Source organism: Leucopleurus acutus (assembly GCF_964270905.1).
Source record: "Leucopleurus acutus genome assembly, chromosome: 2".
Taxonomy (NCBI): Eukaryota; Metazoa; Chordata; class Mammalia; order Artiodactyla; family Delphinidae; genus Leucopleurus; species Leucopleurus acutus.
This window is the reverse complement of record NC_139143.1, coordinates 19,167,823-19,183,210: the sequence shown is the minus strand read 5'-3', so window position 1 is coordinate 19,183,210 and position 15,388 is coordinate 19,167,823. Positions and strand designations below refer to the sequence as shown.

Below are 15,388 nucleotides of genomic sequence, written 5' to 3'. Positions count from 1 at the left end.
ACCCTTTGTCCAATAACTAATGAGGGCTAAAACAGGGTTTAGAAAAGTCAGATTTTTGGTCAGTGAACTGCCTGAAATACAGTTTGGTCTTTCCAGAAAATCTGGTTATCTTATCTTCAACATTTAAACTGTTGCTATTTTAGCTAGACATTAACATTATTGATATCACCTTTTAAAAGAAACCTGTTTGAACAACTTCTCCCTCAAATCCATTGTATTTCAGTGTGAAAGATATACTTCCCACCAATTCTTCACACTGTATGCTAAAGAAACATCTTTCAATAGCCAAGATTTTATGATAGTCCCTGTTTTCAGTATTCCTTTAAAACCAAATCAAGATCAGAGGTTATGTTACTGACCACAGATGTCATGGAGAATGAAGCAATGAGTGACTGGGCATTAGGTATGATCTTATTTATTCACATAGCAGAATCACTCCTTGCAGTATATATATTAAAAATTTCAGTAATGATTCAAAGACAACTTCTGCAGTCTACAACTCAGCTCACTAAATGCTAACCCCTTCTCTTTTCACTTAGGTTTTCACTGATCCACAAAAGAATTGGTCAAGACTTTTCCTTCAAATGATCCAGACACATAAAAAGAACTGTATGGAAGAAGTACTCAGCACGTAAGTGGTTTTGTGCAGCTACAAAGTGAAATATGCTATCAATATCAAGCACACATATGTGAGAGTAACTGGTATTTCAACCTGTGTCCAACAGAGAGATTTGTTAAGGAATATTGCTGAGAAGCTTCTGCTTTCTCCTTGATCAAAAATATTTGTCAATAATTATACGATTTCTTTTACAAGTTTGGTTTCTTGATAATTCGCTAAAAGAAATGTAATTTTGAATTGCTTCAATGGTTGTCCTCTGCTCTACCTTTAGTGACCAAATTCATCAACATAATAAAGATTATTTTGCAGATGTTTTGGAAAACTTAACTAGCTTACCAGAGAGGTCTCTGGGCTTTATCTGAAAACTCACTAAAGTATAAATGGCTTAGGTCACCATTTGACAACGTTTTACACAACAGATAACACACTAGACACTAGCAGTAAATGGATCATTCACTTAAGCCTAATTTCCAGATGTCGGTTATTGAAAATTTTTTACACTTGCCCTGCTTGTGCAAAATCACTGTCACAAGGATTTTCATTCTTTTTAACTGGGATGCAGCACTCCTCTTTATTATTTAATGAGTTGTAGTAGTCTTGTTTCTGTTTTCATTACAGGTTTTACTATTCAGCAAATCACTTCTGAACCACCACACTATTTTTGTGAATTTGAAATACAATGCAACACAGTAAAACAACAGAAAATGCAAATTAACAAGCAATACACAGAAGACAGATAAACTGCACCCTGGTGACTGCGATCTGAGACAAGCTAACACAAACTCTGTCATCTGTGTATAAACTAATGTGTCCCAGTTTCAAACTTGGTGGAATTTCAGAGGAAACGATAACTATTCTTACATTTCAAGTATGTGAACTAGGAATAAAACTGCTTCATCATTCTGCTTTTCCTCCAACAGTAACAGGTTGCTTAAAAGATCCCCAGGAATCACGAGTATAGTTCATAGACCCTAGCCTAAAAAACCACTAATGTATGAGGTGGGAGTCATGCTCCAAAGAGGAAGAAGGAAATATAGCACGTATGTCAAATAGCTCTTAAACTATGAAAACGTATTAAACTGTATTCCATTAATTTAAAATATGTAATACAAATAATAGGAGCATATTACGTGAAGAATGTTGAAGCCAAAGATGCTTAACAATTCCAAAGACCGAACTGTCTTTAAGAACTTTATATTTTAGAAGTTTGGAACAGTTGGGGTATCAAATTTAGATTACTTTTATCTATCATTGATGTTGACAAAGGAAACTAATATTTCCTATAAATACGTTATACACAAAGGAGAGTAAAGGAGGGGAACCAGCTTAAATTCAGACCAAGTCCAGAACAAGATTTAACCAAACACTTTTGGGTTGAGATGAGATTAAAATGAATCCTTACTGTAAATGTATGTGCTGCCATTATCTGCCTTTTAACAAGCACACCTAAGACATGGAGAGCCATTTTGCTATTTTTTACCTATAGGACTTGACTGTCAATGCTAAGGAAAAAAAAATGATTACTTTTAATTCCGTTGTTTACATTTTCATTTTTTAGATATGACTGACTGGGAGATGCTCCCAGCATTCAATGTGTAAGGCCAAATGTTGAACGTTCTACAATGCACGAAAACTAAGCAAGCCTCGATCTGTTTTTTCCCAAACCTTTCAACAAAAAGCGAATCTATGAACACAAATAAAAATTATTTTGAAAACAACAAAATGCACACAGTGTATTGGCTACATTTAGCAAATTTCAATCTTTCCTTTGCTTTTATTTTTACAGATTAAAGAAAACAAAATTGCCACCATTTTTTATATGCCTGTTTGGAAAAGCAACAATTTATCAGCAAGATTAGCAGAACTTATAATAGAAATTACATCAACAAGTATATTTTTTATCTGAATAACAGTCCACCTTCATGTCTGCATGTCCACATGTTTCAATAAGCGTGACTTTGGTTCTACAACCTTCTCTGGTCCCCCCTGGGAAAGACAGAGCGGGGGTCACATTACTGTGCCTCCAATGAGCACAACAGGCCTGGACTAGTTCTAAATGTCACTTAAAATCACTTAATTTACCAGAGTAACCCACAGATTAACCTAGGAAAAGTGACAAGGCTAGGTGGGCCATGGACTGGGCCACTGGGCTGGTATGCAGTCTGCATTGTAAAAGGATTCCCAGGAGAAGGGCAGGCAAAAATCTGCCCCACTGTGGCTCTAGTCCAGGAAAACACAGCATCTTTGGATAACTCGTCTGCCCAGGGAGGATGCCTTTTTATAACGCATACCACTAAGTCATGATTAGCTGAAAGATGGGTGCTGGAAGTTTCTCCCAAAAATCATCCAATAAAGTATATTATCTCATACTCAGAGAGAAAAAAAATCCAGCAAACTTTTCATGTTCTCACAGATGAGAAATACTAATGCTCTGAAAAATTATATTGGTTGTCAAATTTAAAAGGAATCTCAGTAAGTACAAAGACAGATGTCTAAGTAGAAATATATAAAATAAACTGAGTTATCTGGCACTGAGACAAGTGGAAAGTCTTGATATCACAGACCCAAATTTTTAATTTAATGGTAGAATCATAGCAGGTGTAGTTAAACATACTACACTAAAATTTTCTTATAAAATTCTGTTTTAGAAATCCAGAGTTATTTACATCACACTTACATATGTGACCACGATCCCATTATATTCTAATTAAAATCATAATGTACTTTATATATATTATACATAAATATTATATAGTGAGCTATATACAAACATATATGACATAAATGTTAAAATATCTGCTTCATTTTTAAAGTACTAGTATGTGTATCTGAGAAAATTTTCCCACATAAATAACTAATGAAGCAACATGAAACAGCTTTACCAGGTCAATTCCCATCCTAACTGCTTTTTTTGGTCCCTCTCCTGCTTTATATTTTCACCCTTTGAAGAAATGGTCGTATCTTTTATTGTAAGTTAGTTGGAAGACTAGTTCTTGTGGAAGAAGGAAGAAAAGCAAGTGAAGCAATAAAAGGAAACCCACCTATGGACAACAGTGTCTCATGAGTTGATTTTTTTTTTTTTTTTTTTTTTTTTTTGCGGTACGCGGGCCTCCCACCGCTGTGGGCTCTCCCGTTGCGGAGCACAGGCTCCGAATGCGCAGGCTCAGCGGCCATGGCTCACAGGCGCAGCCGCTCCGTGGCATGTGGGACCCTCCCGGACCGGGGCACGAACCCGTGTCCGCTGCATCGGCAAGCGGACTCCCAACCACTGCGCCACCAGGGAAGCCCCTCATGAGTTGATTTTTAACGAAGCAGAATCCTTACTACTTCAAAATATTTGATATGAAAAATTTTATTCTACTGAATTAAAAGACATAAGTTCCTCTGATATGGTACATGCATTTGAGTAGCAGATATTTTTTTAAAAACACTTGATAAACATTTTTTAAATATTATTAAATGTAAATATTATGTTTTATATCAAATCTTTTCTTCATATATGGATGAAATGTAGTATTGTACCTAACAGGAAGTTTAGAATAACTGACTTTACAGAGTATCATATATTAATTAATAAACTCGTATTCTAATTACTTACTATTAAAATAATTAAATACCTTTTGTAGACTGGTAGGATTTAGCTGAGTTTTGTCTATTATTTTCACAGCAACCTAAAAAAAAGAGAATCATTAAAATATATTTGAGAATACATATCTTAATGAATAAAATTTATAAGGAAAACATCTTTTGTTTCATCCCTAACTAGATATAATTTAGCTGTATTTGGTGTTCACATAATTGGATGGTAGAGTTTTGATAATTAGGCAGCCTTAGAATATATTCTATTGACCCAAGTCTTTAACCTATTTGATTCTGAGTCAGTGAAATTACACCTTTGTTAAAATCATTCCAGGTTTCCCCTTTTAAAGTAAAAGTCATCTGTATCTTCATCTTTTACTCATGATCTTGATAAGTTACAATTATCAGAGGGGAGAGGCTTATAAACTTTTAGTGAGTTAAGTATTATGTGGGTAGAGAGATTGGACACTCTAACTTCCTTACAGCAAACTAATGGATTTAAACGTCCTCTAAGTCTCTGTCTAATACAGCCTGTGTCCCAACAGCTCCTGGGGTCAAAATGGTCAGAGAGGACTAAGTTTAACCGTATGTGACAATAATATTATGTATAGAACAAAATGGAAACTTAACAAAAACATTTTATGACAGATTTTTCATAATGTCCTAACTGGATCCAGTAAACATTATATAATATAGAGTGTTAGATGTTTAACTATTTTTAGTCTTTATTATATGTTATTAAATATATTATTTATTATTCTAAAAACAAATTTTGCTATATAAATACATCTGATTTGAAACACATGGGATTTTAGAAACTCGATTCTCTTATTATCTGAGAAAAACATCTGTACAACACTTGCTCAATGTGGTTTCTAAATAGATAAAAATTAGTGGGTGACTTTCTACACATTTGTACCTAATTTACCTCAAGCAGTAATTTAAAAAAAAATTTTATTGAGGTAACAGTGGTTTATAACACTATATAAGTTTCACATGTACAACCTCATTTTCTGCTCCTGTATTCACTGCAGCTTAAGCAGTAATTAAGAAGAAGTTATCCTAGCCCTGTTCATGGGGTCAGGTAAAAATCAGAAATTTTTACAGAAGCCATATAATGAAAGACAGAAGTCTGAGCAAACCTCATCTGCAGCACATCTGATTTATGAGATGCTAATACATAAGGACAATTCTTCTGTGCCATGTATAGATAACTCTATCTACATACATTCCATTCACACATATCCCAGTGTTTACCATACTGCAACTGGTACTTATTCCCAGAATCAGCTGTAGGAAAGCGTTTGTAACTAGATTCTGGAGAGGTCTAAGTAAATATTAAAAGGAATCATGAAAACTTACCTCTCTACTAGTTAGAACATGTCTTGCCAATTTCACTTTGGCAAAATTTCCCTTCCCTATTGTTTTTTGTAAACGGTAATTTCCAATGTGAGGCTGTTCGTCTGTTGCTGACGTAATGGAGTTTCTACACCGAGGGATGTTCTGTCTGCTACTTGATTTGGTCGGCTGGATATGGGGTTCAGTATATCCATCCACAGATGTATGCTGAGAAAAAGGTTACAAGGTTTCACGGTTAATTAAACTACAAGATAAAAGGATTGTTTAAAAAACTACAAACAATTTTCATCAGTAATTCATCTCCAATGAAAATAGATTGTACTATACGATTTTAAAACATTTTGAGCATTCTGTTCATAATTTCTACTTGACTTTAGCTCCCTTTGCCAGTGGGAATATAACCATTTAAAATGAAATGTTCTGCATAGCTTTAGGTATATGCTTTTGATTTAAAACAAATACAACTGGTTAGATAGCCAGGAGCCCCAAAGACCATTACTCCTGAAAGGGTGTTACCCCTGTGGGTTGAGAGGACAACACAATCCAAGACTGCTTCATTAAAATGGCAGAACGTCTTCAATGCCAAGGCAAACAACCTCCTGAGTATGGCTCTGTTTCTCTAAACCAGCCCAAGTACTTGTCAGGTTCACTCTTTCATTTGCTGGGCATATAACTTGGCCAGCTGACCTAGCAGCTTCCCACTGTAGGTACACCTCTAATCAATTCCTGCCCAGTCCCCTCACCACCTCACCATGCCCAAGCAGGAGCTATCTACAGCCCGGCCTGAATCCAGTACCTAACATCCACTGCATTCCTCTTCAGTGCCCTTCTCAAGGCAGAGATGTCACTTTGTCTCCTAGTCTCACGCTACCCCACAATCGCATTGAGTAGCTGACTCTGTTCCCCTGCAGGCTCAGCACCTCAAGTCCCAGGTAAAGCTGCCTAAGGAACCCTGTTTCCCCAGCTCTGATTGTTCCTGCTCTTGTCTAGTTTTGTCTGCATTCTGACATAAATAAAATTTCTCTCTCTTTTTGTGAAAACATAGAATGTAACATCTTTATCTAACTGGCATCTTAACAATAGCTGAAGATGAGTAGAACAAATTAGCAAAAGAAGGGGATAATTTTTATTTGCAAAGTAACTAATTCAGACATACATGGTCCCAGCTACACCACCAAAAGCTTGTCTAAAAAATTCTGATCAGAAATTTCTTAAAGGCAACTTCGAAGACGCCTCCATTTACGAACCTCACGCAAAGCATGACTCACGGTCATTTCTCTACTTGTTATTACTTTCTGATTTTTCTAAAAACTCAGCTCAGGGTTAAAGGATTTTTTGTGTTTTACACACACTTGCAGCCTGCAGCCTCAGTCTGAGTTAGTGTCCTTCTGGTGTATTTCCACAGCAAACTGTACTTCCATGGATCTCAGTGTGCATTCCACTGCACTGTCATTACACATTCACTTCTTTGTCCCAGCCACCCTACCACGAGCAATCTGAGGGCAGGGACGTTTTCTTTTTACCTTTATATACTCACCACATTGCAGAGTGCCAGATACATAGGAAAGATTCAATAAATCAATAGTTCTCTAAGTGTTGTCCCCGGACCACTACCATCAGCATCATCTGGGAACATGTTAGAAATGAAAATTCCCTGACCCTATTCCACACCTACTGAATAAGAAACTCTGGCAGTGGAATCCAGCAATCAGTGTTTTAACAAGTCCTCCAGGTGATTCTGATGCAGGCCAAAGTTTGAAAACTACTGCAGTAAATAATGCGAGAAGGTGGTAAATACAAAGTTATTCATTGGCTCTCAGAGACTTTTCTATTATCCGAGCATAAACAAGAGATTTTAACTATAATCAATTTCTAACAGTTAACAGATTGCTATAATATTTCCTACAAAAAATACCTCTCTACCTGAACTTGTTCTGTAAGGACTGTGAATTTGTCTAACACTCAAAATCTAATCTCCTTCTCAACAAAGCTTTCTACGCCTTTTCATAAAGCAGAGTTGATTATCCCTCTCTTCTGTTGCTATCTTTATATCTAGTAAAAACTTCTGTTACTGAACTATCACACCACCTTTTAAGTCCTGTCCATGGTCTGTTTTCACTGTTAGACCTAAAGCTCCTTAAGCCCCAGAAGTTAATATGGTGTTAGGCACAAAAAAGACACTAAATACGTACTAAGTTGGAGAAATTTAGGGTCCTTGTGCTCCTGACACCTATACTCAGAATGACTTCTGAGGAATGATGATTTCCTTGCTGTCCAGGTCTTTGATGCATGTAACAGCAGGATGAGTTAAAATATCTGAGTTGTAACCCAGCTCCCAATGCTGGCTGCAGAGCATATCCTCAAATAAACCAAACTATGACAGACTGAATTATTAGCTCCAAATTTTCACAACCTTTGCCAGGTAACTTTCCAATGTTCTCCCACTGAGGACAGGGTATGGTTCTCACTCTTTGGGCATCCAGTCATGTGATTTGCTTTGGCCAACAGAATGAGTTCAGATTGGGGCTTCCCTGGTGGCGCAGTGGCTGAGGGTCCGCCTGCCGATGCAGGGGACACAGGTTCGTGCCCCGGTCTGGGAAGATCCCACGTGCCGCGGAGCGGCTGGGCCCGTGAGCCATGGCCGCTGAGCCTGCGTGTCCGGAGCCTGTGCTCCGCAACGGGAGAGGCCACAACAGTGAGAGGCCCGCGTACCACCAAAAAAAAAAAATATATATATATATATATATGATTTCCTAACTTTCAACATTAAGCATGACCATTTTAAGAGCCAATCAACTTACACAGAATGCATTTATATGAGTCTTAAATTAGAAATTAAAATAGAATATATAGCACATGTTTTATATTATATAATTCTAATTATAAAACACCCACCCAAACAAATATTCCTCCCCTCAAACCCTCATCTTTCCTTTGGACTGCCACAGCACCACTCAGGAGCAGAATCTTTCCTTGAAGAAACTTTGTGAAGGGTAACTTGGGATAACTGATCTCACCCCTTCCTGATCAATAGATTCTTTCTCAAATAGGAAACCTGGAAAAAATGTTTAATTTTTAAATGTTTAATGTTCATGGGCTGAATTTATAGTGTTAGTAAGAACTATCTCAGCTCTAAGGCTGACAGATATAAGAAATTATGTGAGCTCAATTATATAATATCTGTAAGTTTTAGTCTGCATCTTTAGCTGAAAATACAAATTCAGATCTTGTATTTTCTTTCTTCAAGTTGTCCACTCAATCCAGTAGACACTGAACTCCTTCAGTTTTCTGCAGCAGTGGCAGCATGACCCTAAAGCTGGCCCTGAGTACACAGCATATTCAAAGTAATTATAGGTAATGGTTCCATTAGTTCTTCAAAGCTACATCCCATGGATTACCAGACTTCAGTTCCTGAATAATACTAGAATTTTCCCTGCCTTCAATACCAACTGAAATGAAAGAGCTACTCACTAGCCGTGCATCCTTGGGCAAGTTGTTTAACCTTTATGTGCCTGTTTCCTAATCGGTAAGAGACAGCTAATAATAAAGCTTACCTCATAGTCATTCTGAGGATCAGATAAAATAATTTCTGTAAAGGTGTAAATAGTGTGTAATAAGAACCATGTAAGTGTTTGTTAATTAAAACTACACTAAACAAATAAACAAAAATACCCCGTTTCCTAGACCAGAACACTAATCCCAAATTTCTGCTATTTCTCTGAGTGTTTGTTGCCTGCAACCATTCCTGGTACGAATATCATTCAGGTTTCTTGTCTGCAAGCAACAGAAAACAACTCAGGCTAAGTCAAATAGAAAAGAAAGTTTTGGAAGTCTACTCGTAGACGGAAAAAATCCTGAAGCATGAAACTTATATTCTAGTGAAAGAAAACAAGACTATGCAAATAGCCAAAATAAAATAACTATACTTGGTAATAGGGGGCAAAAAGGAAATAAAATGAGATGATGTGACAGGAATGACTATGGAGGGAGTTGGGGTGAGTGATACCTAAGATAGAGTACATGGAATAAATGATGTTTGAGCTGGACCTGAAAGATGAAAGGAGCTAGATAAACAGGGGAAGAGCAATCCAGACAGTGAAATGAATAAATAGAAAAATCCCAAGGTGAGATCATACTTTGTAAATTCAAAGAAGAAACGTACCTAATAAAATGGTACATTATATGGGACATCTTTTCAAAGGGCTACATCTTGAAAATTCAGATGTCCAACTGAATACCATTGGAATTCAAACTGTTTAAGTTACAGATATAAAGCCCTGTACATTTGACCACACAGAGTCAGATTTAAAAGGCAAGAGCAGGTGCAGCCTGCTTACTAATAGGTAATGAATGAATAAGTGAATGCATGAATGAATCAAATAACAAATAAACGATAAAAAGAGAAACCATTAAAGATAAGCCACATCTCTATCTCACAACCCAATTTCTTTCTAGGTAGTTCTTCTCTTTTGCCTGAATCAAACAACTGTTTAGATCAAAAGAAAATCTAGCTGGGACTAGGATTTCCATTTTCATAATTTTTTGCTAAATGAGAATGGCAATACCCTAGTTATCCAGAGGGAAAATGGTTAAAAAAAAAAAAAAAAGCTATTGATTACTGAAGGGTTACTGTGTGCTAAGAGCTGTATTAGATGTTTTACATGCATTACCTCTTCTAATCTTCACAACGGCTCTGTCAAGAAGCATACCATGATGACCTGTTTTATTTATTTATTTAATTTATTTATTTTTGGCTGCGTTGGGTCTTTGTTGCTGCATGCAGGCTTTTCTCTTGTTGTGGCGAACGGGGGCTACTCTTCGTTGTGGTGCGTGGGCTTCTCATTGCGGTGGCTTCTCTTGTTGCGGAGCACGGGCCCTAGGCGTGCGGGCTTCAGTAGTTGTGGCACACGGGCTCAGTTGCTCCATGGCATGTGGGATCTTCCTGGACCAGGGATCGAACCCTTGTCCCCTGCATTGGCAGGCGGATTTCTAACCACTGTGCCACCAGGGAAGTCCCTGATGACCTGTTTTAGAGATAGGGAAAATAGTGGCTCAGAGAGGTTATGTACCATTAGACCCTGACCCTTCTAGTTAATGCCAGGTTCTACATAAGTATCAATTAAAGTGCATATATGTGTATGTTGGGGTGGGTTGTGATCCTTACGGAGCTTCTACCTCCATGTCCTTTTCTCTGGATAAAAAATCTCAAAAGCAAAAGCAAACAAAAAACTACTGGACATATTGTATGCTATTCCTAACATTGCTAGCGTAATGGTCATCTAGAAAGTTACCAACTCCCAGGAATAATATTGACCACACTAGTAACACATCAAAAAGAAAACTGGCATTCATTTCATTTAAACTACATAGTGAGTAGAGTTAGCCAAATAGCTGGAATTCTGAGGAAATAGAGAAGGTTGTCCTATTTTTGAAAAATGAGATGGTTATGCTCTAAGTGCAAGTAAAAGGAAAACTTTTTTTTTTTTTGCAGTACGCAGGCCTCTTACTGTTGTGGTGTCTCCCGTTGCGGAGCACAGGCTCCGGATGTGCAGGCTCAGCGGCCACGGCTCACGGGCCCAGCTGCTCCACGGCATGTGGGATCTTTCCGGACCGGGGCATGACCCCGTGTCCCCTGCATCGGCAGACGGACTCTCAACCACTGCGCCACCAGGGAAGCCCAAAGGAAAACTTTTTATTTTGGGTGCAGCTTTTTAATTGACTAAACTTTTCTGACTTTGTTGTTAAAACCGGAAAGTAGCCTGGAGATTACAAAGTTCAGGGCAAACTGAATGTGGCTTACAAACTCAAAGCAAAACAGGCACCTTAGAAGTCAATCAGCATCTAAACTTCCACAATTTTGCTCACTGTATTCATGCCATAGGTAAATATACCCTGAAATTAGGTCCCAATTTTAATTGCTAAACTCAGATCCTCCCACAAGGATGTCTTACACTTAGGTATTTTCCTAGGCAAGGAAGATATTTTTCCACATGTTGCCTCACCTGCTTGGATAAGGTTTATTTCTTTTTATTATTTTCACTATCCATCAATGATTGTCAAATCAGATATTAAAAAGGACAAGTACTACCTCTCCCCAGACACAGAATTAGCGACAAGTGAGTAGGAAGCACTCTCCCACACGGCACTCACAATGGAGTTTGGGAATGCAGGGTCAACAGAAAGTCATCAAAGTAACTCCAAAGCCTCTGGCTTCATCTTATTTTTTGAACTATATCTCCCATCTCACTACTCAGTGATTCGTTTACTCACTCATTCAATCAACAAAAATTTACTTTGACCTACTATACGCATATCCTACAGTGCCAGAGAATTGAGAGAAATCTAAATATAAAAAGTCCCGGTCCTCATAAAGTTTACATTTTAGCAGAGGGAGAGGTAAAAAGAAGAGAGAAGGGTAATACGTATGCAAACCAATAAAGAGATAAAATGCCAACCAATGGTTCATGGTATAAAAAGAGAAACCAGGGAGGGTAAGGAACTGGAGAGTAAGGGTGGTCATGGGTGGTCTCTGATGAGATGACATTTAAGAAGAGGCCTGAATGAAATGAACGAGTCTAGAAATCAACAGAGGTCTGGGCTGGAGATATTAATTTGTAAGTAATTCCTTGCAAAAATAAGTACTTCACATTCATCTTTCTCTTTGAAACATCTAAGTTGAAAAATAAAATTACATTTATATGTTGTCTCTTCCCATGTGTGTGTGTACACATAAACACACTCCCCCAAAATCTACTCATCTTGATCCCTTGAACATTTTTTTCAAGTTGAGGATAGGTATTTTCCAACCATGAAGAAGGAGCAAACATGTACCAGAGGATAAGAAAACCTATTAATTTTCAAAATGGATTTAGATTTTCTCTTTTGTGAATGTCCTCTGGCCACACTTGAAAAGGCGATACTGACTGAGGGGGATACTAAAAAGAGAAAGATAACAAACTCTCTCCAAATTATTGAACAGTGAATAAATATGGTTCATTATTCTCAGCTATGGTTAGCATCATGGTTTTATTTTTATAAAACCATATCAATTTATTAAAGCTTACTCTAATATCAAAGTAAATCATGATCTTTTATAACAGCCACTGAATCTACTGGGTGACTGAATATTCAAATGTTCCTGAGAAGTCTTATCATGTATTAGACCTGAAGTTAGGGATGCCACAGCTCACTTCCCAGGACTCTAGAACATGCTGCTTTTGCACACCACAACTACTCTTTGGTCAGCTGATAGCACCATTACAGGCCATGACAATTTAGAACCAATAACCAAATTTCTATTTCTCAAAGTCATTTTTTAAAAAGTAGGGAAATTATGCTTCCAATAATGGATGAATAGTTTGTATCTGACTAACCAATCAGCAGAAAAAATACAATCTCTAGACAAAATATTAAAAACAATTGTTTCGTGGCCTGGAAGAGCCACAAAAAGCAGGCAAAAACTGACGTGAGACTGATCTTTGTAAAAAGGGAACCAAAAAGGGTGAAATTTTTAGTTTTACAGTTTCTACCTGGGGGCAAACTCTGGTCCACCTACTCCTAGTGACTGAAATTTAAGCACAAAGCAACAGTCTTACTGGCTAAAGGAGTCAGAGGATGGAGCTGGGGGCTAAAAAAAATTGACTGGAGAGTGATAAAGGAAACTGGCAAAAATAAAGTCACAAAGAATAAAACTCTGAAATATTTATATAAACTACAGGTTCTTTATTGAGCCCTAAACCAAATGTGAGCAAGAGAAACTGCAAGGAACATGTCAGAAGGAGACAGCTAGAAAGTTAAGGAAATAACAAAGATTTGGCTGTTGCCCACCGGAGGGAAGGGAAGGCTAAATTTGAAGTCTGAGTTAAGCCAAATTAACTTCCTGCCAAATCAACACTTTTTAGAGGAAGATAACTAAATCCGGAGTCTCTGTATAGTATTATCAACAATGTCCAGTGTATAACCAAAACTTACTAGATACGTGATGGAACAGAAGATGAGACTGTCAAGAGAAACAGCAGTCAATAGAAATACACACCGAGATGTTCTAGAATTTGGACAACAGGCAAGAACTTTAAAGCAGTTATGATACATACATTTCTAAAAGTAAAGGAAAATATGATTGGAAAATTCAAACAGATGGAAAATATCAGCAGAGAAATGGAAACTATAGTAAAGAAGCAAATAGAAATTCTAGAACTGAAAGTACAGTACCTAAAAAGAACAATTCACTGGAAAGGCTTACAGTAGACTGCAAAGGAGAAAGGGTCAGTGAACTTGAAGACAAATGAATAAAAATTAGCCAGTCTGAAGAACTGAGAAGAATAATTAGCCAATCTAAAGAACAGAGAAGATTAAACAAAAATGAAGCGAGTGCCCCTATGATCTCTGGGTCAATATCACACAGACTAACACATTTGTAAATGGGGTACTAGAGAAAGAATACAAAGGAAATGAGGGAGAAAAACTTACTTGATGTAATAACGGTCATATAATTCACCCAAACTGTGAACTCCAAGCCGGATAAATTCAAAGAAAACCAAAAGTAGGTACATTACAGTCAAACTGCTAAAAACCATGTATAGAGGGGGAAAAAAATCCCTAAAAGGAGTCAGGGAAAAACAACAGAATACATACAAAGGAATGACAATACAAATGATAGTTCACTTCTTATTAGAAAAACTGGTGCTCAGGTGACAGTGGAAGTTTTTAGATGTGCTGCAGAAAAAACAAATGCAACTCCATATCCTTTACCCAGTGAAAATATTCTTTAAAAAAAAGAAGGCAACTACTGTAAATCAACTATACTTCAATAAAAAATGTAATAAAGACAAAATAAAGACATTTTTAGAAGAACAAGAACTGAAAGAATTTGCTGCCAGAAGACATACGCTATACAAAATGCTAAGGATAATTTTTCCAGCCAAAGGGAAGTGACCATAGATGGTAAGCTGAATCTACAGAAGGGAAAAAAGAGCTCTGGAAATGATAAATATGTGGGTTAATATAAAACAGCATGTATTTTTTCATCTCTTAATTTCTTTAAAAGACATATGACTATTTAAAGCAAAAAAGTATAACACCATACTGTGAATTTTATAACATAAGCAGATATAATATATGTGAAAACAAAAGCACAAAGGTCAGGGGAATTAAAAGAGTCTTATAAGATTCTAACATTTTACCTGAACTGGTACAATACTACCCTATGTAGACTGCAAAAATATATGGGTGCGTTCTGTAATCTCTAGAGCAACCACTGGGGGAAAATGCACTGGAAAAGATACAGAGGCATTGGTAAGTCAACAGAGGAATTAAAATAGAATACTAGAAAATATCTGATTAACTCAAAAGTAGACAAGAAAGAAAAAAAGAGAGGAACACCACCAACGAAAACAAGAACAGATGTAACAAAAAAACAAAAGAGCAAAATTAAAGACAGCAAACATCAAAAATTATATTTAATGTAAATAAAAATTTCAATTCAAAGAAAGGATTAAATGAATTTTTAAATTAAAAGACATACTTTAAGTATGAATATACAGATAGATTGAAAGTAAAATTATGGAAAGAGACATACTAATGCAAACAGTAAGCAAAAGAGGGCTAGAAAAGCTATAATAATATCAGACAAAATAAACTTCAATACAAGGAGTACTAACAAAATAAAGACACATTTCATAACGATACAAGGGTCAATTCATTAGGAAGCTATAAAAATCCTAAATATGTATGTGCCTAATAACCGAGTTTCAGTAAACAAAAACAGAAAAGGGAAAAAATACACAAATCCACAACTACGATTGGAGATTTTAACAACACTCTCAATAGTTT

At 36.7% G+C, this 15,388-nt stretch overlaps 1 protein-coding gene across 1 annotated transcript in view; it reads right to left on the bottom strand.

Annotated features, from left to right (window-relative positions):
• Positions 1 to 15,388, bottom strand: part of MARK1 (microtubule affinity regulating kinase 1) — a gene marked incomplete at its 5' end in the record, with an annotated part of 142,328 nt that overhangs the window by 58,644 nt on the left and 68,296 nt on the right. The window contains 2 exons of the mRNA XM_082834772.1: positions 4,237 to 4,290; positions 5,561 to 5,764. Coding sequence (XP_082690898.1) covers positions 4,237 to 4,290; positions 5,561 to 5,764 — 258 coding nt within the window. The remainder of the gene's footprint in view (positions 1 to 4,236; positions 4,291 to 5,560; positions 5,765 to 15,388) is intronic.